The 26,898-nt window shown below is 42.1% G+C and overlaps 1 protein-coding gene across 2 annotated transcripts in view; it reads left to right on the top strand.

Annotated features, from left to right (window-relative positions):
- Positions 1–26,060, top strand: part of MED4 (mediator complex subunit 4) — an 88,858-nt gene extending 62,798 nt beyond the window's left edge. Inside the window, exons 1-7 of one of the 2 annotated variants that reach the window (XM_054014696.1) lie at positions 2,015–2,136; positions 16,585–16,651; positions 19,521–19,691; positions 20,425–20,482; positions 22,618–22,704; positions 23,637–23,768; positions 25,275–26,060. In XM_054014696.1, the coding sequence (XP_053870671.1) occupies positions 2,060–2,136; positions 16,585–16,651; positions 19,521–19,691; positions 20,425–20,482; positions 22,618–22,704; positions 23,637–23,768; positions 25,275–25,447 (765 nt within the window). In that variant the 5' untranslated portion in view covers positions 2,015–2,059 and the 3' untranslated portion in view covers positions 25,448–26,060. Of the gene's footprint in view, positions 1–2,014; positions 2,137–16,584; positions 16,652–19,520; positions 19,692–20,424; positions 20,483–22,617; positions 22,705–23,636; positions 23,769–25,274 lie in introns of those variants that run through there. The other variant, XM_054014704.1, reaches the window with a different exon arrangement.
- The last annotated feature ends 838 nt before the right edge of the window (positions 26,061–26,898 follow it).

The following is a 26,898-nucleotide window of genomic DNA, read 5'->3' as shown; positions in this document are numbered from 1 at the left end:
ATGTTCTGTGAGAGGATTGCAGCATATCTCCACAAACGTTTTATAGAGGATAAAAGGGGCATCTTATGTCCAAAAACAAACCGTTCTGCATGCCCCCCTCCTCTGCTTAACCCAACAGAGAAATGAAAAGTACATGCCAGCTCTGCTTCTCCTTGTTTGAGTAAAATAATGAAAAGTCTAAACCAGTGTCTTGACACAGAGCCAGGCGCCATTCTTGAATTTGAGCACTGTAAGGAAAAATGTGTGCACACACTTAGTTGAGGTCCCTTTACCTTCATCGGGTTCATCTGTGCTTGGATGGTGCGACTGGCTAGAGAGTAGTGGAGTCTCAATAGGTCCTGGCTTGGGAAATGGCTGGAGCTGCTTGTTACATGTCCCCCTGTTCCTCTTTGCTGTTCACAGCATGGGTCTCTATCTTAGCTCCTCCGTGGTATCCATGGTGGTCTGAGGGGTCACCACCAAGTTTAGCATGCAGCTTGTTGTTAAAGTGGCAGCTTTGCAGCTCAGCACCAGATCAATTGTTGGCTTCCCTCGTCTTATGGGATTCCTGGCACAGTTACTATGATTCCACATGGCACCGCTGTCGATCCCTGTCATTCCCCTTTACCTGTATTCCCTGTGCAATTTTTTCATAGCCGTCCCTGTGTCTATAAATGGTCTGTATTTGTGTTTGTGCTACTTCTCTGCATAGGCTTAGGAGATCCAGTACCTCCTGTCTACTTCAGGTCAGAATGTGACTTATATGTGACATCAGCGTGGTTGGTTGGGCAGCTGCACACAACAAGGGAGCGCTGGTAGGTGTGCAATAAGGAAAAGGCATTTAAAAAATACATGTAGGGGGATGGTGACTTTCAGTCTCTGTGACTTCTGTGCAGTGGAATTTAAAGTTGTGAGCAGAGCCAGGGGTGGCTCTATGTATTCTGCCGCCCCAAGCACTGCAGTCAGGCCGCCTTCGGCGGCATGCCTGCGGGAGGTCTGCCGGTCCTGTGCCTTCGGCGTACCCGCCGCCAAATTGCCGCTGAAACTGCGGGACCAGCGGACCTCCCGCAGGCATGCTGCCGAAGGCAGCCTGACTGCCGCCCTCACGGTGACCAGCAGGCCGCCCCCCGCGGCTTACTGCCCCAGGCACACGCTTGGTGCGCTGGTGCCTGGAGCCACCCCTGGCAGAGCAGACACTATTGCAAGGAATGAGACATAGTGGACCAGCTTCTGGATGACTGTTAGGTTGACAGACCATGCAGTCTATCCTCGTTCTGCAGTGACCTCAATAGGTTGACCATGGTTCTATGCTGTCCAAGGAGGGTTTTTTACTGAATTGCCACAGTGGGACGCTTCCACCGCCAGAGACAAATTTGAGCATAGACTCGTGCACACCCAGGTTGATGCAAGGCAGCGTCCATCACCCTAACTCTGTGGCATAGCCCAGGCCTGGCACAAGTCTTCACGGGCCAGCTGAGCCATGTTCTCAGGCTTTTCTGTGCGACTGCCAGGGTTAGAAATGCACTTTTTGAAAAGATGGAAGTGGAGCGTCTCCTCAGCAAGCTCCAAGCGCTGGGCCTGGGCCCTGCGAACCCAGCGGCTGACACGAAGACAACGGCAGGAATCTGCAATGCCACATGTTTGTATTATTTTTTTTTAATTGCTTTTATCTCTCCAGCCGCTGGGTGAAAGCGGCAAAGCCCAGGGGACCAGCCCCAAGCCAAGGGGCGGCCCTGCTCGCCAGGGAGCCCCGCCACCTCGCCTCACACTGAGCCGCTCAGGGCTTCTTCGCGCCTGCTCTGCTGTCTCCCGCCCCCATCCCCGTTGTCTCCCGCTCCTGTCAGACGGACCCAGCGCCCTCGCCCCGCTGGGCGGCTCCCGCCCCAAGGCTGGGAGCCGGGAGGGGAGCGAGGGGCCCGGATAGCGGGGGCACCGCCGGAGCCGCGGAAGCTCCTGGGCAGGCGCTGCGGTTCAGACCTCCGCCGCCAGATGGCGCTATCGCCGGCCGCTGCCGTTCGGTGCGGGGCCTGCTGCCGTCTCGCTGCTGCTGGCCGGGGCGGGTGGCTGCTCGGGCGCGGCCATGGCGGCGGGCGGGGAGCAGAGCAGCACGCGGGACAGGCTGCTGGCGGCGCTGGAGGATCTGGAGCTGCTGGCCAGGTACCCGCGCGCCCCCGCCAGCCCCGGCCCGGCCGGACTCGTTACGGCCTGACTCGCGCCGCCGCTGCCGCCGCGTGGAGGAGCCGGTGGTTCCTGCATGGCGGGGCAGCGCCGAGAGGCCCCTGTGCAGATGGAGGTGGGGGGAGTCCCTGTCCGCCAGGCCGCACGTGCCCCAGGGATGGGGGCTCTGTCCCGAGGACGGGGGGCCCTGCCCCACAGAGCCAGCAATCCAACTAGATTAGCCAGAGAAAGGGCGGGGGTCACTGAAATCCCTTTCCCCGGACATCGTCTTGAAATGTTGTTTCTTTATCTCCTTCCTGTGTGTAAAACTAACGTGCAGAATTCTGTGTCAGGTCTACATAGACTCAGGTCAGTGTCCCATGAGCGTCTGTAGGAAAACAAGCGTTAAAGCGTGATTGGGGGGAGGGGGGGGGGGGAGGATTGTAATAAAGACGTGTTATTACCCGAATTGCTAGTAAGGTAGATAGTTAAAAATGAAAAGTTTAAACGTGTGTTGCTCATATAATACCCCAAAGTATGTTAGACACTTTACAGACATCTAAGACATTTCTTTGATTTGTAGCGCTTACAATATATAGACAACATGTAGACTAAGGACTGAGAGGAAGGGATGGAACAAACTTTTTTAAAATTTTGTCTATTTTATTGATCCTTGTCCAAAGCCTTTTTGTTTGTTTTAGTGTTCACAATACAACTGTGCCTTATTTTCTGTATTGCCTTTCTGTGGCTTCTCTATTCGTTGGGGTAGTGTGCATTAATTGGTCTGTGCAGACCCTGCTGGGGTGTGCACTAAAGTTTCCCTAGTGTACTTAATGAAGTACAATTTGAAACTAACCCTCAGCAACTCTTTCCTCCATTAACTCACACATATACTTTTGGTGTTCTTTATTTTTTTTTCTATCCACATCTCTCTTCCATGCCACAGAAATTTTTCCCACTTCTTGAGACATTAATTATTAATTGAAAGTTTGCTGATGCCAAAAGGTTGCAAGTGGTGTCCTTTGATTTAGTCTCTTTCCTTCCAGAGAAGCAGGGGCTTTCTATAAATTGCCTCCTCAAAGTAAGTTGGTAACCTAATGTATTTTCCTATTTATGTGGATGGTTTAATCTTTGTATTTTTCTCTGTTGCTAGGAGTATGAAAATACACCAGTCAGTTTCACTTTTGTTTTTAGTCAGTTTCTTTTTCAGGTTATAATGTTCTACCACAATATCTGGGTTGCAAGTGTTACAGGGAATGTCCTTGTATAAAACTATGTTTTCCGTTTTGTATTTAATTATTTATTTTGACCTCAGGTTCTATAAATGCTTGCTTTTACAAACCTAAATTTTGGGCAAAATTTGACCTGAGATAATTGCTAAATTATTCTGAAACAAACATCTCAAGCGGAAGATACTTTTTTTTTTAATCAAGACAAACCATTCTGAACTTGTTCACTTCCTGCATAAATTTATTTGAAGTAACAAGGCCTCCATACTGCAATCTGTGATCTGTCTGAGCACATCCTAGCAGCCATGTGAAACCCATGCTGTTAGCTGCACACTTTATGGGAATAAGGGTCTGCCAACATGGATCAGATTGTAGGATCAGAGTCTACATGAAACTATTCTACAGAAATTGCCAGTCTGCTTAATTTTAACTATTGCCTCATTCCCTTCATGAAAAGGTTACACTAAACATTTAAAAATTGTTCCTACCAAGGTCAGATAATGATTAGGTTCTGTAAAGATGTAATTACAGAGTAATTATTCACACTCTTTTAAAAATGTAAACCAAATTTAAGTTGCTTTAAAAAAAAAATACTATCCAAATTATGATTAATCTTGTTTATCACTAGGGCAAAATGGTTCTTGAAAACAATACAAAGACAGAATCTGAATAGAGCTAATATTTATCTGTTGGGAACTGTGTGGAAATTAAAATTCAGGTTGATGACAAATAGGCAAAGTGGAGTTTTAAATCACCTAGTGATTGATAGAATAAATGTGAAATGCTCATGTGCAAGGTAACTGCTTTAGTCTGATCTCTGGTTCATATGCATTGATGCAAATACTACACATTACTGCCTTCTTGACCTTTGTTTTCCCATAGATCCATATAGAAAGACTGTCAGTTCTGTGGTTAAACTCTTTGAATGAATGTTGTCACTTTCACTTAACATAAAGAAACATGCAAGATGGAGAACTGGCAACATTACATTTCCAGTCAAAATTTGTATATCCCACCCTCCCAACCCCTCGGTCTCAGCCCAGAGCACCCTCCTGCACCCCAAACCCCTCAGTCCCACTGAGCCCACACCCCCAGCCTGAGCTCTCACCCCCCACACACCCCAACCCTCTGCCCCAGCCCTGATCCCCCTCCTGACCTCCGAACCCCTCGGTCTCAGCCCAGAGCACCCTCCTGCACCCAAAACCCCTCATCCCCAGCCCCACCCCAGAGCCTGCACCGCTAGCCAGATCCCTCAACCCCCCCCCCATGCCCCTGACCCAGCCCTGATCCCCCTCCAAACCCCTCAGTCCAGTCCGGGGCACCCTCCTACACCCCAAACACCTCAGCCCCACTCTAGAGCCTGCACCCCCAGCTGGAGTCCCCCTATTTTCCCCCAACCCCCTGCCCCAATCTGGAGCCCCCTCCCACACCCTGAATTCCTCATTTCTGGCTCCATCCCAGAGCCTTCACCCCCCACCCGCACTCCAACCCCCAATTTTGTGAGCATTCATGGCCCACCATACAATTTCTATACCCAGATGTGGTCCTCAGAAAGTTTGCCCACCCATCTGCTAGAAAGATCCTTACTGTGATGTGGGGGTTCGGTAGCCCCCATTGTGTACATACCCTCTCTGAGAGAGTTGATTCTTCTTGATGGGCCATCAACACATCAGGCTGGCCTCATGCAAATCTGTCTTGTCAATGCTAATTGCTCTTTTGTTGTCACTGAAAGGCTAGCTGTGAGTTTTTTCAGTTTACCACATACTTCAGTAACAAGCATATAGCAAAAAGAACAGGAGCACTTGTGGCACCTTAGAGACTAACAAATTTATTAGAGCATAAGCTTTCATGGACTACAGCCCACTTCTTCGGATGCATATAGAGTGGAATAAATATTGAGGATATATATATATACACATACAGAGAGCATGAACGGGTGGGAGTTGTCTTACCAACTCTGAGAGGCCAGTTAAGTAAGAGAAAAAAAACTTTTGAAGTGATAATCAAGATAGCCCAGTACAGACAGTTTGATAAGAAGTGTGAGAATACTTACAAGGGGAGATAGATTCAATGTTTGTAATGGCTCAGCCATTCCCAGTCCTTATTCAATCCTGAGTTGATTGTGTCTAGTTTGCCTATCAATTCCAGCTCAGCAGTCTATCGTTGGAGTCTGTTTTTGAAGTTTTTCTGTTGTAAGATAGCCACCTGCAGGTCTGACATTCAATGGCCAGACAGGTTAAAGTGTTCTCCCACTGGTTTTTGAGTATTATTATGATTCCTGATGTCAGATTTGTGTCCATTAATTCTTTTGCGTAGAGACTGTCCGGTTTGGCCAATGTACATGGCAGAGGGGCATTGCTGGCACATGGTGGCATATATCACATTGGTAGATGTGCAGGTGAACGAGCCCCTGATGGTATGGCTGATGTGATTAGGTCCTATGATGATGTCACTTGAATAGATATGTGGACAGAGTTGGCATCGGGCTTTGTTACAAGGATAGGTTCCTGGGCCAGTGGTTTTGTTGAACACCTCTTATGCTCTAATAAATTTGTTAGCCTCTAAGGTGCCACAAGTACTCCTGTTCTTTTTGTGGATACAGACTAACACGGCTGCTACTCTGAAACCAAGCATATAGCAGTACTTCATAACTTCACATACAGTGATAGAACATACAATTCAACAGGTTATTAATGTTCAGTAGATCAAGACTTTTTAAATGATACCTCACAAAGCCATGCATTGTACAAAACATACTATAATCTAATTGAGGGGTCACTTAGTTCACTGCTAACATTAACTGTGTGGAAGTTATTTACATCTGAATTGAGCTGCACCCCACTTCTCAGTGATCTGCTGAAGAACTGACTTAGGCTGTGTCTACATTGCTACTTTCAGCACTAATACTTTAATTGTTCAGGAGTGTGAAAAAACACCCCCGAGTGACAAAAGTTTTAGCACTGAAAAGCGCCTGTATAGACCGCGCTTTATTCGGCAATAAAGCTTCCACTACTCGTTTGGGGTGTATTTTTTAACACCGTGAGAGTCCTCCCCCAGTGATAAAGCGTGTCTACACTGCCCACATTGCAGCGCTGCCGCCCTGTAACATGGGCAATGTAGACATACCCTTAGAGTAACTGACAAGGGTTCGCTAAACCCGGTCTCTGAAAGCCCAAGAAGTGTTACCAAATGGTTTTGAAATAAATGTGTATCTGAACATGAACTTGTTAGCTGAAGAGCCCCCATTACTTTCGGAAGGACTGATATTATCTATCACTATTAGTTTAGAACTAGTTGTACTAGAAATACTGCCCCAGTCTAAAATTTCTTCTCCGTTTAAGCTTGTTCACTGCTAACAATAGTACGGAGTCTATTTAATTCTTTCTCTTCCACGGTTGTTCTTTAAGATGACTAATTTGAAAATTTTGGAGCCTGGTTGCTGTTTGTTCATCTCTTCTCTGAAGAAAGCTGAGATATTAGCCCATGCCTTGTTTTCCCCCTGGTCCTTCCATAGGTCTGTTGTAATGACCTTTTTGGCTAAGAAATAGTACTGTCCTGCCTCTGTAATGGTGAATAGTTTTGAATGGATCTTAATCTTTGAATAGGTGCTCTCTTGCTTACTCTCCTCAGTTGGGCTGTAGTCCACGAAAGCTTATGCTCTAATAAATTTGTTAGTCTCTAAGGTGCCACAAGTACTCCTGTTCTTCTTTCTCCTCAGTTGGTAATTTATAGTTCTATTCCTATGGGATTGTACAGATGTAATTCTTTCTTGCACTTCCCTATTTTGTGTAAAATTAAGGGTCGTGCTAGTGCAAGAATCATTGTATATGGTATTTTCTGGTCTTATTACTCCCCTTGCTTCTCTGTTTCTGAGCCTGCCACCACTTGTCAATATAGTTTATTGCTCAAATCTCTTGAGGTCCTGCTTCTAGTTTGTCTGGACACTGGACTGTCTCTGGCCTTTGTCTGTGTCCTGCAGGATTTCTGTTAGTACCCAAACGTGATATGCCTGCATATGCTTCATAAGGAGCTTCAGGTGTTGTGTATTGTGGTAATTTCAAGTCTAAATATAAATTTTTAGCATCTGGATTTATCTGACTCTCATCATTCTTTATACATTTCTTGCTTGGCCCAATGAAGGTAACATTTCATATGTGATGACAAGTATTTATCCATGCAAATGTAGAATTCACTTAAGCTTTACTCTAGAAGCTCAGAATCTTTAAAATATCTCTCCCATTTTCTCCGTTCAGCAGGTTTTGTTAGTAACAGTTAGAAACTGCTCCATTTAGAAACTCCTGCTACTAAATCTCCTCTGTCCTTTTTCAAGGAACACCAAGAATGTTTGTTTCTCCTTAATATGTTGTCATCATCACTGAGCTTGGTAACAAATTGGTAATAGGATTCTTCTCTCTTGAGACACTCCTGTGCTGTGATTTTGGGTACCCTGGTGTTCTTTATTTTTCCTTCTATTAACTTTTTTTTTTTTAGTGAATTCATATGTGCCTCTTAATGTACTTTCTGAAAGTCTTCCATCTCTCCAAGTAGCATAATAAATCAGATTAGGACACTTCTCTGCCAACTAGGAACAGATGGAGTCCTTACAAATAAGGATTCATCTTCCATTTAGTGAGACATGGACTTATAACATCTCCTGTCAATATGCCATCCAACTAGTTACTCAGCGTGTCTGAGTCCGTCCTACCTACCTTTTATGTACCACTATTGATCTGCTGCAGTCTGGGGGGCTGAAGCATAAAATATGTTTGTTCTTTTAGCCATTCAGAGCTACTAGTTCTTTGAATGTATCCTTTATTTTTATAAATAAGCTGATTTCTGATTTTTTAATTCAATTCAAATAATCAAGAGAGTCAGTTTTTTTTACTGGAAATGTAATGTTACCAGTTCTTCATCTTGCACATTTCTTTTTGTTAAGTAAAGGTAACAACATTCGTTCAAGGGATTTATTCACAGAATAGACTGACAAACTTTCTACATGGATCTGTGAGAAGATGAGGGTCATTTTTTTGTTCAGTTTATTTAACTTTTTGGTTTTGGTACAGTTTGTTTAAGAACAACGTTATTGCCAAGTTCTGTGTTGACTTACCCTATGCAAATCCATTGGAGGTAGGATGTATAAATACTATAGAATTTGGCCTCCTTTCAAGGTTACCCCAAAGCTTTTAAAAGGTTCCATCAACACTTGTGTAAATTCATTGAAGGAAATGGAATTGCACAGATTTGACTGACAGAACCTGGGTTCCTTTCTTCTCACTCTCAGTTTGACCCTGAATTTAGGATGATTGTGTAGAATCAGTAGTCTTAGTTGCAGATTGAGCACATTTGATATGAAAATAGAGAGCCAGTAAACATGGACTTCACCTTAAATACAAACATTGTTAAACATGCTGCTGATTATTTTACCAGAAACACCCAGCTACCATCCAACTTTAAAGTTGCTGAATTTGTTTTTTCTGATTTTTCTCTTTGAAAAGATGTACCATAGGAATGAATGCAAATTTTGAATTTGCAGATAGTATTTTGTTTATATATAGATAGATACACACTCACACACACACTGCTATTCTTTATTAAAAAAAAATCAAGGTAAAATTGTTCATGTGGCTGCCTGGTTAAAAGGGCTGAACTCCTATGACTTGCATGATTTGTGTTGGATTTCTATGAAACTTGGAACAACAGCAGTGAAGGAAGAGAAGTTAAATGGTCATTTTTGTCTTGCAATGAAGTCTGGTATTGAAATATTAGATGAGAGCCAAAATGAACTGAAAACAAAACAAAAAATCCCTCTATGTGAAGGCACCACAGATCAGTAATGGAAGAGCTGATTTAGTTGGAAAGGGGTCTGTCTGGATTGGGAGACTTAGGCCTTGTCTACACTGGCAAGTTTCTGCGCAGTAAAGCAGCTTTCTGTGCTGTAACCCCTGAGGTGTGCACACTGCCAAGCCACATACTACACATAAACTGTGCAGTTGCAGCGCTGTAAAAAAACCACCCCGATGAGAGGCGTACAGCTTTCTGTGCTGGGGCTACAGCGCCGCAGTGCCAGTGTAGACATCTGGTCGATTACAGTGCTGCACTTGGCCTCTGGGAGGTGTCCCAGAATGCCTGTTCTTGCCTCTCTGGTCATTGGTTTGAACTCTACTGCACTGCCTTCAGGTGACCAACTGTGAGTCCCACCCCTTAAATGCCTTGGGAATTTTGAAAGTCTCCTTCCTGTTTGCTCAGTGATGTGTGCAGTGGTCTTAGCGCATCTTTCCAGGTTCCCATTCCTGCTCCATACACCCGGTGATCCCCCGCTTGGAGCAGTGCCGAGCTGCTGGACCTCATCAGCATTTGTGGAGAGGAGGCTGTCCAGTCCCAGCTGCGCTCCAGCCGTAGGAATTATGATACCTACGGACAGATTTCACGATGCATGACAGAAAGGGGCCATGATCGGGACACACTGCAATGCAGGGTCAAAGTGAAGGAGCTGCGGAACACCTACCGCAAGGCGTGGGAGGAAAACCGCTGCTCCGGGGCTGTGCCCACGAGCTGTCGGTTCTACAAAGAGCTGGACACGATACTCAGTGGCGACCATACCTCCACTGCAAAGGCCACTGTGGATACTTCAGTGGCTTGCGTGCTAGTTAAGAATGGATGGAGCCAGGAGGAGGAAATCTTGGATGAGGATGTGGAGGGAGAGGGGGATCCAGAGGCAGAGGACGACTCGGAGGTCAGAGATGCATACAGCCAGGAACTCTTCTCTACCCCAGAGAAGGCTAGCCAGTCTCAGCAGTTGGAGCTTGGCGAAGCGCAAACAGGAGTGGAGGCCCCTGATAAATGGCTTTGATTTTGGGAATTGCTGAAGCAAGTTGATGGGGACAGGAGGGTTGCAGAAAGCAGGCTTGTGTCTGTATAATGGACATACCACCACATGCCTAGTCTGAGTGGCGGAACAGGGTGTTGATTGACTCCTTCACTTCACGGGAATCTGCCTCAGAAATTTCCACGACACTCTCATGGAGATACTGGGCAATCTGCTGCCGCAAGTTCTTTGGCAGAGCTGCTTTGTTTCTTGCCCCATTAAGGATAACTTTCCCAGTCCACTGTGCCATCATTGGGAGGAACGGGGGGGACATTGCTACACACAGGCAAGCCGCATAAGGCCCAGGGCAGAAGCCATAGTCTTGGAGAGGACTCTCCCTTGATTCCCTGCTCACCCTCAGAAGTGAGATATCTGCCATAAAGAACAAAGCCTGTGGAAAATGTGGGAACAGTAATGATTATAAGCCTCCCCCCCCCAATACAGTGCTGGCTCTCCCCCAGAGCCACTTGCCCAGTGTACAGTATGGTCCTGGAACACTGATTTCCCCTGCCCCTGCGGTTACTCACCATTTTGAGGATCTTGTGGCTCATGTGTGCTTGCCTGGGGTCAGCCAGTTAGTGACATGTATGTGAATAGTGGCTGTGTTTTAAATCACTGAATCAGTGGTCTGTGTGTTGCAGACAGTACTGCTTCTGTAAAATGTTGCATTTTGGCTTCACAGATATGACCTTAGTAGCCAGCCTCCCTCTTTGTTATTGCCAGCTGAACAGTTGCGCAGAATTAGAAAGCGGCCACGAAGAACTAAAGAGGACTTTCTGTGTGATATCATGATGCACTCCGCAGCCGAAAAACAAAAATTGAAGGAATGGCGGGACAGCAAGAAGAGGGACTGAAAGGAGAATGCAGCACGCCAGAATGAAGCCATGGAGCGGCTCTTAAAGGTTATGGAGCGCCAAGCAGACATGCTCCAGGCGATACTAGTTCTTCAAACTGAGCAGCTCCGCGCCCCTCTCCCCTGCAGCTGCTGTTGCAAAATTCTCCCATGTGCCCCCCAGACACGGCCAACACACTCTTATCAATCTCCTGGCTCCAGTCTGTAAGCGCTGCATTCCACTCCTGCCCTGTCACAGTCCAGCCCTGTGGACTCCCAGTACCCACTGCACTCAACACCCAACCTTCTGCAGTTTAGCCCTGCTGAAATACAGTACCTGCTGCACTGTACTCCAAAGGACAAGGTTGCATATGATACTTGGACATACACAAATCTTTAACTGTCCCGGGATCCAACCTCCTCCTGGGGACACCCCACCCCGTGCTGATGTTTTTTTTGTTTGTCTCTCTCCTCCAGTTGTTGTTTTTTAATAAAAGAATTGCTTCGGTTTGAAACCAATGTTTATTCCATTAACTGAAAGCAAACAGAGCCCTGCAAAGCAACAGGCAATTTTCTTAAACCTTCACTGTGCAATCACAATCACCTCCTAGCATTACAAGCACTGCACTCCCGAGCATAGCAACAAATATTAGTGGCTTTCAGCTTCAAATTGCTGCCTGAAGGCATCCCTGATCCTTATGGTCCCGTGCTGCGCTCCTCTAATAGCCCTGGTCTCTGGCTGTTCAAATTCAGCCTCCAGGCGCTGACCCTCAGTGGTTCAGCCCTGAGTGAAGCTTTCACCTTTCCCTTCACAAATATTATGGCGCCTACAGCACGCGGCTATAAGCATAGGAATATTTTCATTGGCCAGGTCCAACCTCCCAGATAGGCAGCACCAGTGGGCCTTTAAATGGCCAAAAACACACTCAACAGTCATTCTGCACTTGCTCAGCCTGTTGTTGAACCACTCCTTGCTCCTGTCAAGGTTCCCCGTGTATGGCTTCATAAGCTACGGCATTAAAGGTAGGCGGGGTCTCCCAGGATCACAATGGGCATTTTGACTTCCCCTACGGTGATCTTCTGGTCCGGGAAGAAAGTCCCTACTTGCAGCTTCTTGAACAGGCCAGTGTTCTGAAAGATGCATGTGTCAAGCATCTTTCTGGACCAGCCTCCATTAATGTCCGTGAAATGTCCGCGGTGATCCACAAGCACCTGGAGAACCATAGAGAAATACCCTTTCCAATTAATGTACTCGGTGGCTAGGTGGTCTGGTGCCAGAGTTGGAATATGTGTGCCATCTATCTCGCCCCCCCCCCCCCCCGCTGCCCGCAGTTAGGGAAGCCCATTTGTGCACAGCCATCCACAGTGTCACGCATGTTGCCCAGAGTCACGGTCTTTCAGAGCAGGATGTGATTTATGGCCCTGCACACTTCTGTCAACACGAGTCCAACGGTTGACTTCCCCACTCTGAACTGGTTAGCGACTGGTAGCAGTCTGGAGTAGCCAGCTTCCACAGTGCAATCGCCACGCACTTCTCAAACGACAGAGCAACTCTCATTCTCGTGTTCTTGTGCCACAGGGCTAGGGCAAACTCATCACACAGTCCCATGAACGTGGCTTTCCTCATCCGAAAGTTCTGCAGCCACTGCTAGTCATCCCAAGTGTGCATGACGATGTGATCCCACCAGTATGTGCTTGTTACCGGAGCCCAAAAGAGGCGTTCCACTGTGGTCAGCATATCTGTGAATGCCACAAGCAATCTCTTGTCATAGCTACTATGCGTGGCGAGATCAGTGTCACACTCCTCTTGCCTTTGTAGTTTAAGGAACAACTCCACTGCCACTTGTGACGTACTAACGAGCAGCATATTGGTCAACAATGCCGGATCCATTCCTGCAGACCGAAGAGGCAGAGTGCGCAGTACACAAACCATTGAAAGATGGCGCCAAATGCAGACAGAAGCACAGGGATTGCTGGGATACGAAGCAAAGAATCATGGGGCATTGGGACAGGACCCAGGATGCCCCATGACCCCCTCCGCCTTCCCACAACTCTTAGTGGCAGAAGAGGAAGAGGTGCTCTGTGGGATAGCTGCCCAGAGTGCACCGCTCCCAATACCGATGCAAGTGTGAACATGCTGTTTCGCAGGCAGCTGACAGTGTGAACACGCAACAGCAGTTTCCCTTCAGCGCTCTCTGAGTGGCGATGTAACTCTGCCAGTGTAGACATACCCTTAGAGTTGTAACTCCATTACTCATAAACAGTCTCCGGCTCAAATTGAGCCCATGATGGTAGACTAGAATTAACTGCCATTTTGGCTATTTAGTGATCTGAGAAATGAATTGATGGCAGGTCAATTCTTACTGAATTCATACCCATGTCTTGTAAACCACCATAACAATTGGCATGTAGCTTGGCAGACTTGGAGATGCTAAGAACTGAGAATCTTATCGAGAGTCCATGGAAATCAGTGGAAAGTCTTCCATTGATTTAATTGGGCTTTGGATTTGACGTGGTGTTTGTGAACACATTTCCTTACCTGTGTTACAATTTATGATTTTTAAGGTTGATGATGTCCCTTGGAACTCTTTCTGCTGGTGTCATACTTATGCTGAGAGGATGTCAGCCTGGCACCTTTCATAAACACAATTGTCACTTAAAATAACAGAAAGTACTTTTGAAATAGTCTTATTCATGTTCTTAAATTGAAAGCACTGTGCCAAAATTTTTAAGTCCAAATTTACATCAATCTTTCCTCATATGTTTGTAAAATCTAATTAGTTTTTTTATCAAAAATAAAGATTTTGATACTTTTAGGTTTTTCCAGGGGTTGTCTTAAATACCGAAATATTTAAGATAAAAATTAAGGCTGTCAAGCGATTAAAAAAATTAATCGTGTGATTAATCACACTGTTAAAGAATAATGGAATCCATTTATTTAAATATTTTTGGATGTTTCCTACATTTTCAAATATATTGATTTCAATTACCACACAGAATACAAGTATACAGTGCTCACTTTATATTATTATTTTTATTACAAATATTTGCACATTAAAAAACAAAATAGTCTATTTCAATTCACCTAATACAAGTACTGTAGTGCAATCTGTTTATCATGAAAGTTGAACTTACAAATGTAGAATTTTATGTACAAAATAATAACTGCACTCAAAAATAAAACAATGTAAAACTGGAGTCCACTCACTCCTACTTCTTGTTTAGCCAATCACTCAGACAAACAAGTTTGTTTACATTTGCAGGAGACATCTTGTTTACAATGTCACCTGAAAGTGAGAATAGGTGTTTGCACGGCACTGTTGTAGCCCATGTCGCAAGATATTTACGTGCCAGATGCGCTAAAGATTCATACGTCCCTTCATGCTTCAACCACCCTTCCAGAGGACATGCGTCCATGCTGATAACTATCCAAAGCAGTGTGGACCGATGCATGTTCATTTTAATCATCTGAGTCAGATGCCACCAGCAGAAGATTGAGTTCCTTTTTTGGTGGTTCGGGTTCTGTAGTTTCCGCATTGAAGTGTTGCTCTTTTAAGACTTCTGAAAGCATGCTCCACACCTTGACCCTCTCAGACTTTGGAAGGCGCTTCAGATTCTTAAACCTTGGGTCGAGTGCTGTAGCTATGTTTGGAAATCTCACATTGGTACCTCCTTTGCGTTTTGTCAAATCTCCAGTGAAAGTGTTCTTAAAATAAACAACTTGTACTGGGTCATCATCTGAGACTGCTATACCATGAAATATATGGCAGAATGCAGGTAAAACAGAAGGAGACATACAATTCTCCCCCAAGGAGTTCAGTCACAAATTTAATTAACACATTTTTTTTAACAAGCATCATCAGCTTGGAAGCATGTTCTCTGGAATGGTGGCCAAAGCATGAAGGGGCATACGAATGTTTAGCATATCTGCTACATAAATACCTTGCAATGCCAGCTTTAAAAGTGCCAAGTGAACGCCTGTTCTCGCTTTCAGGTGACATTGTAAATAATTTCATTAATGATCTGGATGATGGAATGGATTGAACCCTCAGCAAGTTTGCAGATGACACTAAGCTGTGAGGAGTGGTAGATACGCAGGAGGGTAGGGATAGGATACAGAGGGATCTAGACAAATTAGAGGATTGTGCCAAAAGAAATCTGATGAGGTTCAACAAGGACAAGTGCAGAGTCCTGCACTTAGGATGGAAGAATCCCATGCACTGCTACAGGTTGGGACCGACTGGCTAAGTGGCAGTTCTACAGAAAAGGACCTGGGATTACAGTGGACGAGAAGCTGGATATGAGTCAACAGTGTGCCCTTGTTGCCAGGAAGGCTAACGGCATATTGGGCTGCATTAGTGAGCATTGCCAGCAGATCGAGGGAAGTGATTATTTCCCTCTATTTGGTGCTGGTGAGGCCACATCTGGAGTATTGCATCCAGTTTTGGGCCCCCCGCTACAGAAAGGATGTGGACAAATTGGAGCGAGTCCAGTGGAGGGCAATGAAAATGATTAGGGGGCTGGGGCACATGACTTATGAGGAGAGGCTGAGGGAACTAGGCTTATTTAGTCTTCAGAAAAGAAGAGTGAGGGGGGATTTGATAGCAGCCTTCAACTACCTTAACGGGGCATCCAAAGAAGAGGGAGCTAGGCTGTTCTCAGTATTGGCAGATGACAGAACAAGGAGCAATGGTGTCAAGTTGCAGTGGGGGAGGTCTAGCTTGGATATTAGGAAAAACTATTTCACTAGGAGGGTGGTGAAGCACTGGAATGGGTTACCTAGGGAGGTGGTAAAATCTCCATCCTTAGAGATTTTTAAGTCCCGGCTTGACAAATCCCTGGCTGGGGATGATTTAATTGGGGTTGGTCCTGCTGTGAGCAGGTGGTTGGACTAGATGACCTCCTGAGGTCTCTTCCAACCCTAATCTTCTATGATTCTGTGAAGAAGCGAGCAGCATTATGTCCTGTAAATGTAAACAAACTTCTTTGTCTGAGCGATTGGCTGAAGAAGAAGTAGGACTGAGTGGACTTGTAGGCTCTAACATCTTACATTGTTTTGTTTTTTTGAGTGCAGTTGTGTAACAAAAAAATCTACATTTGTAAGTTTCACTTTCACGATAAAGAGATTGCACTACAGTACTTGTATGAGATGAATTGAAACATACTGTTTATCATTTTTACACTGCAAATATTTATATTACAAATAATATAAAGTGAGCACTGTACACTTTGTATTCCTTGTTGTAATTCAAATCAATATATTTGAAAATGTAGAAAAACATCCACAAATATTTAGTAAATTACAATTGGTATTCTATTGTTTAACAGTGCGATTAATCATGATTAATTTTTTTAATCACGATTAATTTTTTTAGTTAATCACCTGAGTTAACTGCGATTAATCGGCAGCCCTAATACAAATACAGTGTCACTAGTATACTTTTGAAACTCACTGGGGACAATCTGACCTAATTTCTAAACAGTAGTTTAGAATATTGTTTACAATGCAAATTTCATTTCAGGGAACTGATTGAAATTTTGGCAATTTCAAGAAACCAGAAACTCCCACAACCAGGAGAGGAGAGCCAGGTAAACAAATTTTCTTAAATATTTGTCTAGGTAGTTAACCTACATATTCAGCCTTTTTCTCCCTACGAGGCTTAGCATTCAGGCTAACTGTGTGGTATGAAATTTTTAGCAACACTAATATTTGAAAAGTTTAGTGGTGAGGGCCCAATCCTGCTTCCAGGGAAGTCAGTGACAGAGCCCCTTCCCTCCCCCACCCAGTAAGCCAAGGACTTTGCCCTGAGTTTGTAAATACTAGTTGTGTTCAATAGGACTGAAATCCTATGAAATGTGAGAGCAGTGGTTTAACAGACTCTTCAGTATTTTGCTTTTCCAGGGCTTGATTCAGTCTCCTGCTGTGCTTGTAAGTACTTGAAGGGCTGAAGAGCAGCTTCTTGCTAACCCCTGTCCCAGTCCATGTGCACTCCTTAAACCCTGCATGTGCCTTGAGCACTGGTGGCAAGCAGCATAAATATTCTGGATAAGGAGCTTATTAGATGGTTTGTCAAGCGCTGGTCTGTAGAGTTCTGAAGAAAATTGTAGCTAGACTATTTCCTTTTGTGATCCTTAGTGCTGATGATCTTCATTCACTCTTGGTCTGGCACTTTGTCAAAATCTCAGCCAGTTCTCTCCCTCTGCGGTTTGAGGGTGGATTTTTGCGTGTGATGGACTGTCCAATTATTTGATATCTTTATGGAGATAAACCCCTGGTACGTAGAGGAAGGAGATTTAATTATACCTTTCCTTTCCTGGCCACTTAAAACAGGCCACCTAAGGTAGCTGACAGTATCAGAAGATTTTTCTCCAAGGGGGCATCGAGATTGAAAACAGCAAAGATTAAATATGTGAATACATGTAGTACTAGTTTCAGTAATTTACATACAGTTAATCTTTCCCTTACTATCTACTGTAACATATTCTCTCACAATAGCCTCCACATCAAACTTTAACTCTTACAAATCCAAAGATGAATTTGTAATGGGAGATGCTATTAATCCAATTTGTGCTCTGAAAAATCAAGCTGTGTTCTCTAAGGATTGTACATCCTTGCTTGTAATAAAGATTTTGTAAGCAGAGTTTAACTGAAAATTGTGTAGATGCATGAAGCAGAATAGACTCCATTGCATTGGCTCTGTGGTGCTGAACAGAAGTAAAGACTTTATCAAAAGAGTAAACAGATACAGCTAGAGGATTCACAAAGAACATACCTTGACTAAGGGGATACTTCTGTGTAGTTTGTGGATTACAGCTATGCTTTAGATGAGACCAATGGCCCCGCTGTGAACTGCCCTCACTACTACGTCTTGCAAAGTAACCCTTCTGAAAACAGAGGAAGATGAGAGGGCTAGTCATATCATATTACATTTGAGGGCATAGTAACTTCTAGTTTGGTTGTAAACCTTTTTTAGTAATGAATTGATGGTTGTGCACTGCTGGAGTTGGTGCAAGCTTGGGCTGCTTGTGTTAAAACAGCCTACTAGTGGGCATTTAGCTTTGGACAGTCAGTGCCCATAGTGTAAGGGAGCTTGGTTCCCTCTCATAATCACACAACACAGTGGGTCATTCTTACTGTTCACCAGAAACTTCCTACTTTCTTTGTTGGCAACAGAAGTACTTAGTCAGTCTAGAGTGGCACAAGGAATCAGAGGTCTAAATCTCAGCTTCTGAATCAGCAGAATTTGGAGTGCCACAGAGGTAGCACAGGAAGCTCTTCTTGGGAATAGGCACAGTACTCATGCTAACTGAAGGAACACTGTTGATAAGCTCTGGAAGAAATGTGGGCTTGATGTAGCATAAGTCAAGGACTCCTCAGTCCACCCAAAAGAACCATTATTTTCATTTGGCACTTCCTTGTACTTCTACAATAAACCTTATGGTTTTGGCTAAAAACAAATGTATTAAATTTGCTAGTTTTAGTTTAGGAATCATTAATCTACATATGTGTGAAACCTACTAAGAGTTGTGCTAGTAGTGATGAAATGAGCACATTCCAGATCTGCAGAGATTTTACTGCATAAAACACAGTTTCCTCCACTTTTAAAAGTGATTCGCTTGGCACAAACTGTTTCAGACTGCACTTCTACTTAATACACCTTTTAAAATCTAAATGTCTAGAATTGTCAGCTTCACTGTGACTGGAGTGTACCTGTTATGTTAGTTTGCTAGAGGTAAAATATTTTTTCTAAGGAATGTAATACATTGAGGATGTTCTAGTTAATACTCAGGGGTTATGGGCTAGTACGGCCAGGGCTGTGTTTCATATATTCAGCAGTGGCATAATTAACAGTGCTGGGGCTGAAATGTTCATAACTAGTATTAAGAATTAATGATTTATTAGATGAATGAGGAAAATTGGCATCTTTCTTAGTACTCTTGTTTCCATGTGTTTGGCAGCAGTCCCAACAAGATAAGTCCATCAGTTGCATGGGTTGGGGTGCCCTAATTTTGCTAAACTGAGAGCCAAATTGGTAGCTTCTCTGGAATCCAAGAAACACACATACTTTTCAGATCTGCATGTTCATATTTAATATTGAAACTTGTATCTTCCTTGATAGATGAATGGAAAGTTCTTGTTTGCATTCTCAATAAAATCCTCCAGCATACCAGCTTTGGTACAAATAAATACCTTATTTGTTAGCACATGTCATACTTGACCTACCCTCAAGTTGCAATTTGGGCTATCTGAATTGTAGGTTATCTTCCCAAGTAGAAGAGTTGGAAACTTCATTTTATTTTAAATATGTTTTGTTTTGGAGAATACAACAAAATCAGTGTGAATACCCCAAAACCGACTTCTGCTGTCCCTCCTACTGTTGGACTCCTCTTCATAGTGCAGTTGTGGATTTTGTAATTAATCAAGCTAAATAAATTACATAAATACTTTATTTGACAGATCCTGGAGTTGCTGATTCAGAGAGATGGAGAGTTTCAGGAATTAATGAAACTGGCACTTGATCAGGGGAAAATTCATCATGAAATGCAGTTATTAGAAAAAGTAGTCGAAAAGAGGGACAGTGATATTCAGCAGCTACAAAAACAACTAAAAGAAGCAGAGCATATACTGGTAAGCCTATAGGTGAAGTGTTTGCTTTTGAGAGTTGCTGGTTGGGAGTGGTTGTGCATAACACGCAGTTCTGGAAAAAACAAAATTTTTAGTTTAAAATTAAATACATGAATTCTTCTTGAAAACTTGGAAATTATGCTTTCAGTAGCCAGAGTTAATTAAAGTTACTTGCTTTTTGGAAAGGCTGTAATGGTAATTTTCATTCAACCTATATTACTCTTCCTTCATAATAATTTTACACCCCACCCAGTCTGTTTTCACTATTTGAAAGATTGTAGTGAAAATAACAGCTATTGTAAATAATAGGTGAAGTGTGGAAAATCAAACCACTGAAGACGGGTGCTGGTTAAATGAGGAAAGAATAGAAGGAGCAGATAAATTTTGGACTTCACATTTTGGCCTAATCCCTTGAGAAAATAGGCAACCCTTTGAGCAACTTGGACTAGTGAAAGCAATAGGAGCCCTTCCTGGATATCTGTGAGCATCACAATTGGTAGAGGATGGTAGCTATTTAATTTATCTGACATTCTAGAGGCATTACTGTGCTATGTGCTCGCATAATAAGAACTTTATTTAAAACACTGGTATATTTTGAAAATATTCACTGTATAATAAGATGTTGATCTGATCTTTATTTTAGAGGTGGTTTTTAATAGGATAAGTGGACAAATTCACAGGGCCTCTTTGAGCCTAAGGTTACAAATTAATGAAGCATTTTTTCTTTAATAACTAGGCAACAGCTGTTTATCAAGCAAAGGAAAAACTAAAATCAATAGAAAAAGCAAGAAAGGGTGAGTATTACAATATTCTGAGGCTTTGAAAACTATATAGCTTTAAGTAATTTATCTAGAGTTCTATGTAAGCATGTAGGTTGATTTCTTTTAATTGTATCACATAAGACTTAAAATCTGTGTAAAATGTTGCATGAGTGTAAGGGGTTTTCCATTCAATTTGGAACCTCTAAATCTTATAAAGGACTTTGAAAGACTGGAGTTGTGTGGGGTTTTATTTTGGAAGGGGTGTGTGTGTGTTGTGGAAACATTATATCATAGTTTTAAGGAATAGCTCCAAATACATTTCCCCGTAGTATAAATTTTTGTGCTGGTTTTGCTTTAGTAGTAATGCATATGATTAGCTTAGTTTGTCACACAAGGCACTTCCCCTAATATGCTGGTCTACAGTTTGTATCCAGTCTTTTTTTGGAGGTGGAGGGGAGAGCATGTTTTTTTTTTTTTTTTTTTTAAATGAATATCAACAATATTACATACTAAAATCTGTGTCTTGCCTCAGACTTGCTAGCAATATACTATGTATCTCGTAAAATCAGTACTTGCTTAGTACTTGCAGTAAAACTGTAGTACTTGCATAGCTAAGCTAGTCATTTTTACAAAATAGATGGGAAGGTATTTTATAGTTATTTATAACATCTTAATAGTTATTTGTGACTTTCATTCAAAATGATCTCAGGGCATTTCACAAATTATACATTGCTTGAAATGTAGTCACTTATGGAGTGGAGAGTGACTGCCATCTGGAACATGTACACTGCATGATAGTAGGAGAAAAAGGGAGAGAAGTTTATTAAGTATTCTAGGGCAAGTCCCTACTATAACAAAAAATGCCATGGGATCTTACAACCAGCTTCTGTATGGGTACTAAGTCTCCTATGAAAGATCCACCTAGCTTTTATACAGACTTTTTTAATCAGTAGATCTCAGTATACTTTACAGAGTAGACTGCATGTAAATCAGCCTACCTCACAAGGTTGAAAAACTTAGCTGACTTTTGTGATATTTGAATCTGTAGTTTTAGAGTCAATATATTGCAAACCAGGTCCTTCTGTTAAGCTGTTTGTGACAGACTGACAGTATTCTTCAATGTCCTGGACAAACTTCCTGGAATTAAGATAAACTTTATTGAATTAGGTTAAACCTTACTGAATTAGGTTTAATACCTTTGGGATCCATTGTATTAAAAATGCAACTGTGTATGTGTTATTGTATGTAGCTCCTCTAGGAGAAGGAGGGGGATGATAATGCAGTTCTTCTGGTTATCAGCCTTATGAAGCCCCCCCTTGGAGAGGTGCTCATATACTAGTTCAAACTGGATTCTCCAGGGACCAACAGACAAAGAAAGGGTTTTTGGATAAATAGCCTGGTTTAAAATAGGCTTATAGCCGTCTTCCTGATCCAGCAGATGGACAGGACCTCTGGTCTATGGAGGGCCCCAATCCTTAGGGAAGGATTGAAAAGACTTGGCCTACTGAGGCCCCATAAGACAGTGTGCTTGTTCTGAGCTGAAGCCCTGATGAACTTGAAACCACAAGGAAACCCCTTGGGTTGGGTACTGAAGGACTGCTCCTGTCAGAGCCATTGTTAAAGTTGGGGTGATCTGGTAAGCTTATTAGCATGTGTGTAGGTTCTTTTATTGTTCTTAATGTTTTCTCTGTAGTACTTTTAAGAAGAATAAAATAGGCTTGCATAGGAAGAACTCTGTGATACCTTAAAACTGTGGGCAATTACTCTGTTGTTAGTATCTGAAAAGAAAGCCAGCAGGCCGGTTTAGACAACCTGTCTCTGCTGGGAATAATACAGTAAAGGCAGGGAACTGTTCAGCTTGTTCAGAAGGGAGAGAGATGAGTATCTCCACTCAAGAGGTGATGGCCAGAGGAGCATGAAGCCTTGAGTGGGTTGCCCTTGCTGGGCCATAGAGGGGAAATACAGGTGCAGTTGCCCTGAACTGTGACACTATCCTCTGCAATGTCTGCCTATTGGGGATACCCTTGAAGTTCTGTTAAAATGTTACATCGATCTCTATTTGGAATATCAAAGTGTTAAATAATCTAAAACTATCAAATCAGGCAATATCTTGAGAGTATGCTAATCAGGGTGCATTTCCCCTGTTAACTTCTTTTCTCCTTTCACAGGTGCTGTTTCATCTGAAGAAATAATTAAATATGCCCACAGGATTAGTGCCAGCAACGCTGTTTGTGCTCCTCTGACATGGGTACCGGGTAAATTTCATGTTTGACAAATAAGCTGTATGAGTTAGTTGTACTTTCATTGATGGCATGACATGGAAATGTCCTTTCATTTTAATATAGGAGCAATAATTAAATACCACCATTTAGTATTTGTGTCATGACAAATGGTATTTTGCTTGGATTTTATAAAGCTTTCCAATATTAAAAATGTTTTTTTCCCCTTGAGATATAATACTTACCTTATTTTTTTCCTTGTTGAATACCTTGGAGTAAACTTTTGTGGAAATTTTATATGTGGCTTTAAATAGCTACAAAACTCTCAGCTCCTGGACTCCATTAATAAGTTGGTACTGTATGTCCTCCATTGAATCCCTGTTTTCTATGGGGTCTAATTCAAGGTCTTGGTCCTAATTAAAGCCATGAATGGGTCAGAACCAGGTTCTTGGCTCTCTATGAGCTGAGGGGTGAAAACATTAGGACTGTCTCTTCATTCACATTCCTCTGAGACCACTGCACTCATCAGGGATGTGCAAACTATATAGAAATTATTGGGAGCCAGAGGCAAGGAATGTTCAGTGATGGGTCCTAGCCATCCTGCAGCAGATCCTCTCCCTGCCCTCCTGCAGCAGATCAGAATGTGTACTTGGCTAAAGAGCAAGGCCAAGAACTGAAATGAAGTCTTGCTAATAGTAGCAATGAGAACAGAGATATATCTTCTACTACAGTGAGTTTCTTGTGTACTTCTTTTTGAATAAAGCTTGAATGAAAGAAGATTGTAAATGGAGAATATATTTGGGTTTAATTTCTCACAGAACAGGTGTGCTTCCTATTGCTGATATGAACAATCAACACAGTTTTCTGTTCGAAAAGCATTAAAGAAAAAGACTAGCACTAAATAGCTGATAGTTATCCTGCAGATGTTAGCTTTGTTTTAATTATATAAAAAACGATTTGTTTTTAAGGGGACCCACGCAGGCCATATCCTACAGATTTGGAGATGAGGAGTGGCCTTTTGGGTCAGATGAACAACCCATCCACTAATGGAGTTAATGGACACTTGCCAGGGGATGCACTTGCAGCAGGCAGATTGCCAGGTAATGGAAGTACTCAGATGTTTATGCAATGAATAAAAGAAATGCCATAACCATAGCAATTATGAATTTAATTCACCTCCAAAGTGATAGCAAGACAGAACTAAAACAGCTAAAAATTCTGGCTGATGTTGCAGTGGATTAGTTCCCTGGAATTAAGGGATTATTAAACAAAGTAAGACGTTTGAAAGACCGGCATGGTGATATAGAAGAGCAAGAGAAAATGTATTCTGTTGTATTTGTCCCACTGCTAAATCAAATTGAGATAACTGGATCATATTGGCAAACCAGTGGAAAAAATTTCACTTATGAAAGGAGAAATATGTAGGCTTTCAGCTTCCAATCCATTTCTGTGTAATTTCTAGTAAACTGGTTATTTTAAAATCACACACTAAAATATGGAAAACTTTCAGAGCAAATTACTACTTGCTTAACAATGAAAACAATTATCTTGTCTTGAATCATGAAAGGGAAGTTCAGATATGTATGAAGTCAGAAGACTTTTTTCCCTTCTTTAATTTGTAGTCTATATCAACAGAATAACGAATGTGTTTAGACATTCCAGATCTAGAACTGGTGAACTAATATTTATCACTTAAGATAAATTCTTAGTGATGAAACCAATTTAAATACTGTGGTGTTTTGAGTGTAAGAATTAAGGATTAATTCCTTAATACTTGATTATTGAAATGGCCAGTAACAGTGATCTATCTTGGATTCAGTCATGATTGCTAAACTATATTCTGGTTTAAAAATATTACTAGTGAACCAAGAATACATTATGTTATGCTAATAAGTTATGCTAGGTGATTGGTGGTTTTTACCTTTCCAGGAGTTGACTAAAGAACAAAACGTCTATATTGGAGTTTAAAAGATCTTTTGGTTTTTGTCTGTCTAACCATTTGTAGTTATGAAAAGTTTGTTTTCAAAAGTTAAGATTGTTACGGTGGGGTACATCTAAAACCAAAAGTGTTATTGTAGCTGTTCTAGAGAAAATGTGTTTGTATAATACTGGGCTGGAAACCAGAAATTCAGTTCTATTCCTGGCTGTGAAGTCTTGGGCAAGTCACTTAGCCTGTGTCCTTAAAGTGATAACATTCACTCATTTCTCAGCAGTCTTGTGAAGGTTAGTTAATGTTTGACAGGCTGTGAAGATATAAAGCACTTTACAAACATTATTTTGATATTTTTAAATGTGTGTGATCACAGTAGAGAAGGGTTGATTCTGTTCTCTCTATCAAAGTAGTACCTCTGATGGAACAGGCCTTACAGTATTAGAATGGTTCATTTACAAGAAGCTTCAGCTGCCAAGTGAACTGTTTCAGCTACCTTGTTTAAAAATTCAAGAATGAGGATTGGGAGAACAGTTTGGCACTGAAAACAAAACTTTTGAAAATGTTTTTAACAGTACATGCAGCTGAGCCTGTTTTCAGATGCATGGGCTTCTCCATTTAAAGGCTGATATTCAGCTAATGATGATGCTACCAAAGCATTGTATTTATTTTTCAGATGTGCTTGCTCCTCAATATCCCTGGCAGTCAAGTGATATCTCAATGAACATGCTACCTCCTAATCATAGCAATGACTTTATGTTGGAGCCTCCAGGGCACAATAAAGAAAATGAAGATGATGTAGAAGTTATGTCAACAGACTCCTCAAGCAGCAGTAGTGACTCAGATTAAGTACCAAAAAGGGACAACATCCCAACCAAATAGACTTTTATTTCCTCTGGTGAAGGCGAGTTGGACACTGTTCATCAAAAGCTGCAATACCAGCCTGATACGTTGGCTTCACTGTGCAGTGAGAAGACACAGCCTGTTTAGATCTAGGATGGTGATTTTAAAATGGTAAACTCTCTGTTGCTCTAGATATCATCCACTAGATGCTCAATTAAAACAAGCAAAAATTGGTGGTAACCTTTTGTCGGGGAGAGCTTTGCCAGCTTTCCAGTGATTGTTTTTTGTAAACTGTATTTTTTTTTACTATGCATTAGACAAAATAAGTTTCTGGAAAAGAAGCTGTAAGGGGAATCCCCTTGGATGTTTGTTAATAACTTCACTCCTTTGATAATAGCCTTTCTATTAAGGCACAAAAAATGTGTCCAGCTGTGTAGATTTTAAAAGTTGGCTGCTTTGTTAGCTACTGCCAGAACTCAAGTGTTTGATCATCTTATGTATTATGAGAACAAAAATGTGATGTGACCATAAGCTGTTATACAAAAATATTTTTGTAATTATTATAATATATAGTGAATTTGTTGTTATAAATAAAAAACTCAACTTTGATGTACTTTTACATTTCAACTTGCAGAATTTAATCTTGGACTGACTAGCTTCTCTGCCTACCATGTCTCCACAGTAGGAAACCCCCATGCAGTTGTTACAACAGAACAAGTAGTTTCTGTAGTTTCCATTCACCCTGACTCATGGTTTTCTAAAGTTTTGACTAAATCTGCCCAGCTTTTTCATTCTGGGTATTCCTGTTTGAATTCCCCTTTGCTCAGTCACTCCTCCCCAACATTTAGGTATCTCAAAACATTTCAAGTCTGAAAACTGATACTCCCCAGTTTGAGTGACTTAGACTACTCACTATGAAATATGATGTAATTTTGACAATGATCATTTTAAGCATATTTGTAATCCACTTTCCTCTTCCCTAATTCAATTTTACAATAGGCACTAGGGAAATAGGAAGGTAAAGTAAAGTAATGGCAGAGGTGCAAAAAATAAGCCAAGAACTACAAAATTTTCTTTCACTGGTATGAGTGTATTAAGTCATTCTTAAAGAAAGTATTTAGGTACAATTTAAAATAAGTTTCCTCTTCTTCATTCTCTGTCATGAATATAACTTCATCTGATTCTCAGACTCAAACCACTAATTTCATGAGGAAAGCCAGCCCCGATAGAGGTTTTCACTTATTCCTCCCATCTGAGTCTGCAGGGTGCTCTAACATCTTGATTATTAAGTTATTTGCTGCTTATATTCCAGAGACTGAACATCTTGCTTTTATAATGCTCTCAGCAGCTGATGTGTTGTGGGAGGGAAGTAGAAATGACTTTGAAGCCCAAACAACTCTTTGCCCAGAAAGAGGTACCTATTTCTCTATTTCAACATCCTGACCAAAATTTCCCTG

The sequence above is a fragment of the Malaclemys terrapin genome, chromosome 1, assembly GCF_027887155.1.
Source record: "Malaclemys terrapin pileata isolate rMalTer1 chromosome 1, rMalTer1.hap1, whole genome shotgun sequence".
Taxonomy (NCBI): domain Eukaryota; kingdom Metazoa; phylum Chordata; order Testudines; family Emydidae; genus Malaclemys; species Malaclemys terrapin.
The sequence above is the reverse complement of the archived record's forward strand: the minus strand, read 5'-3'. Positions and strand labels throughout refer to the sequence as shown.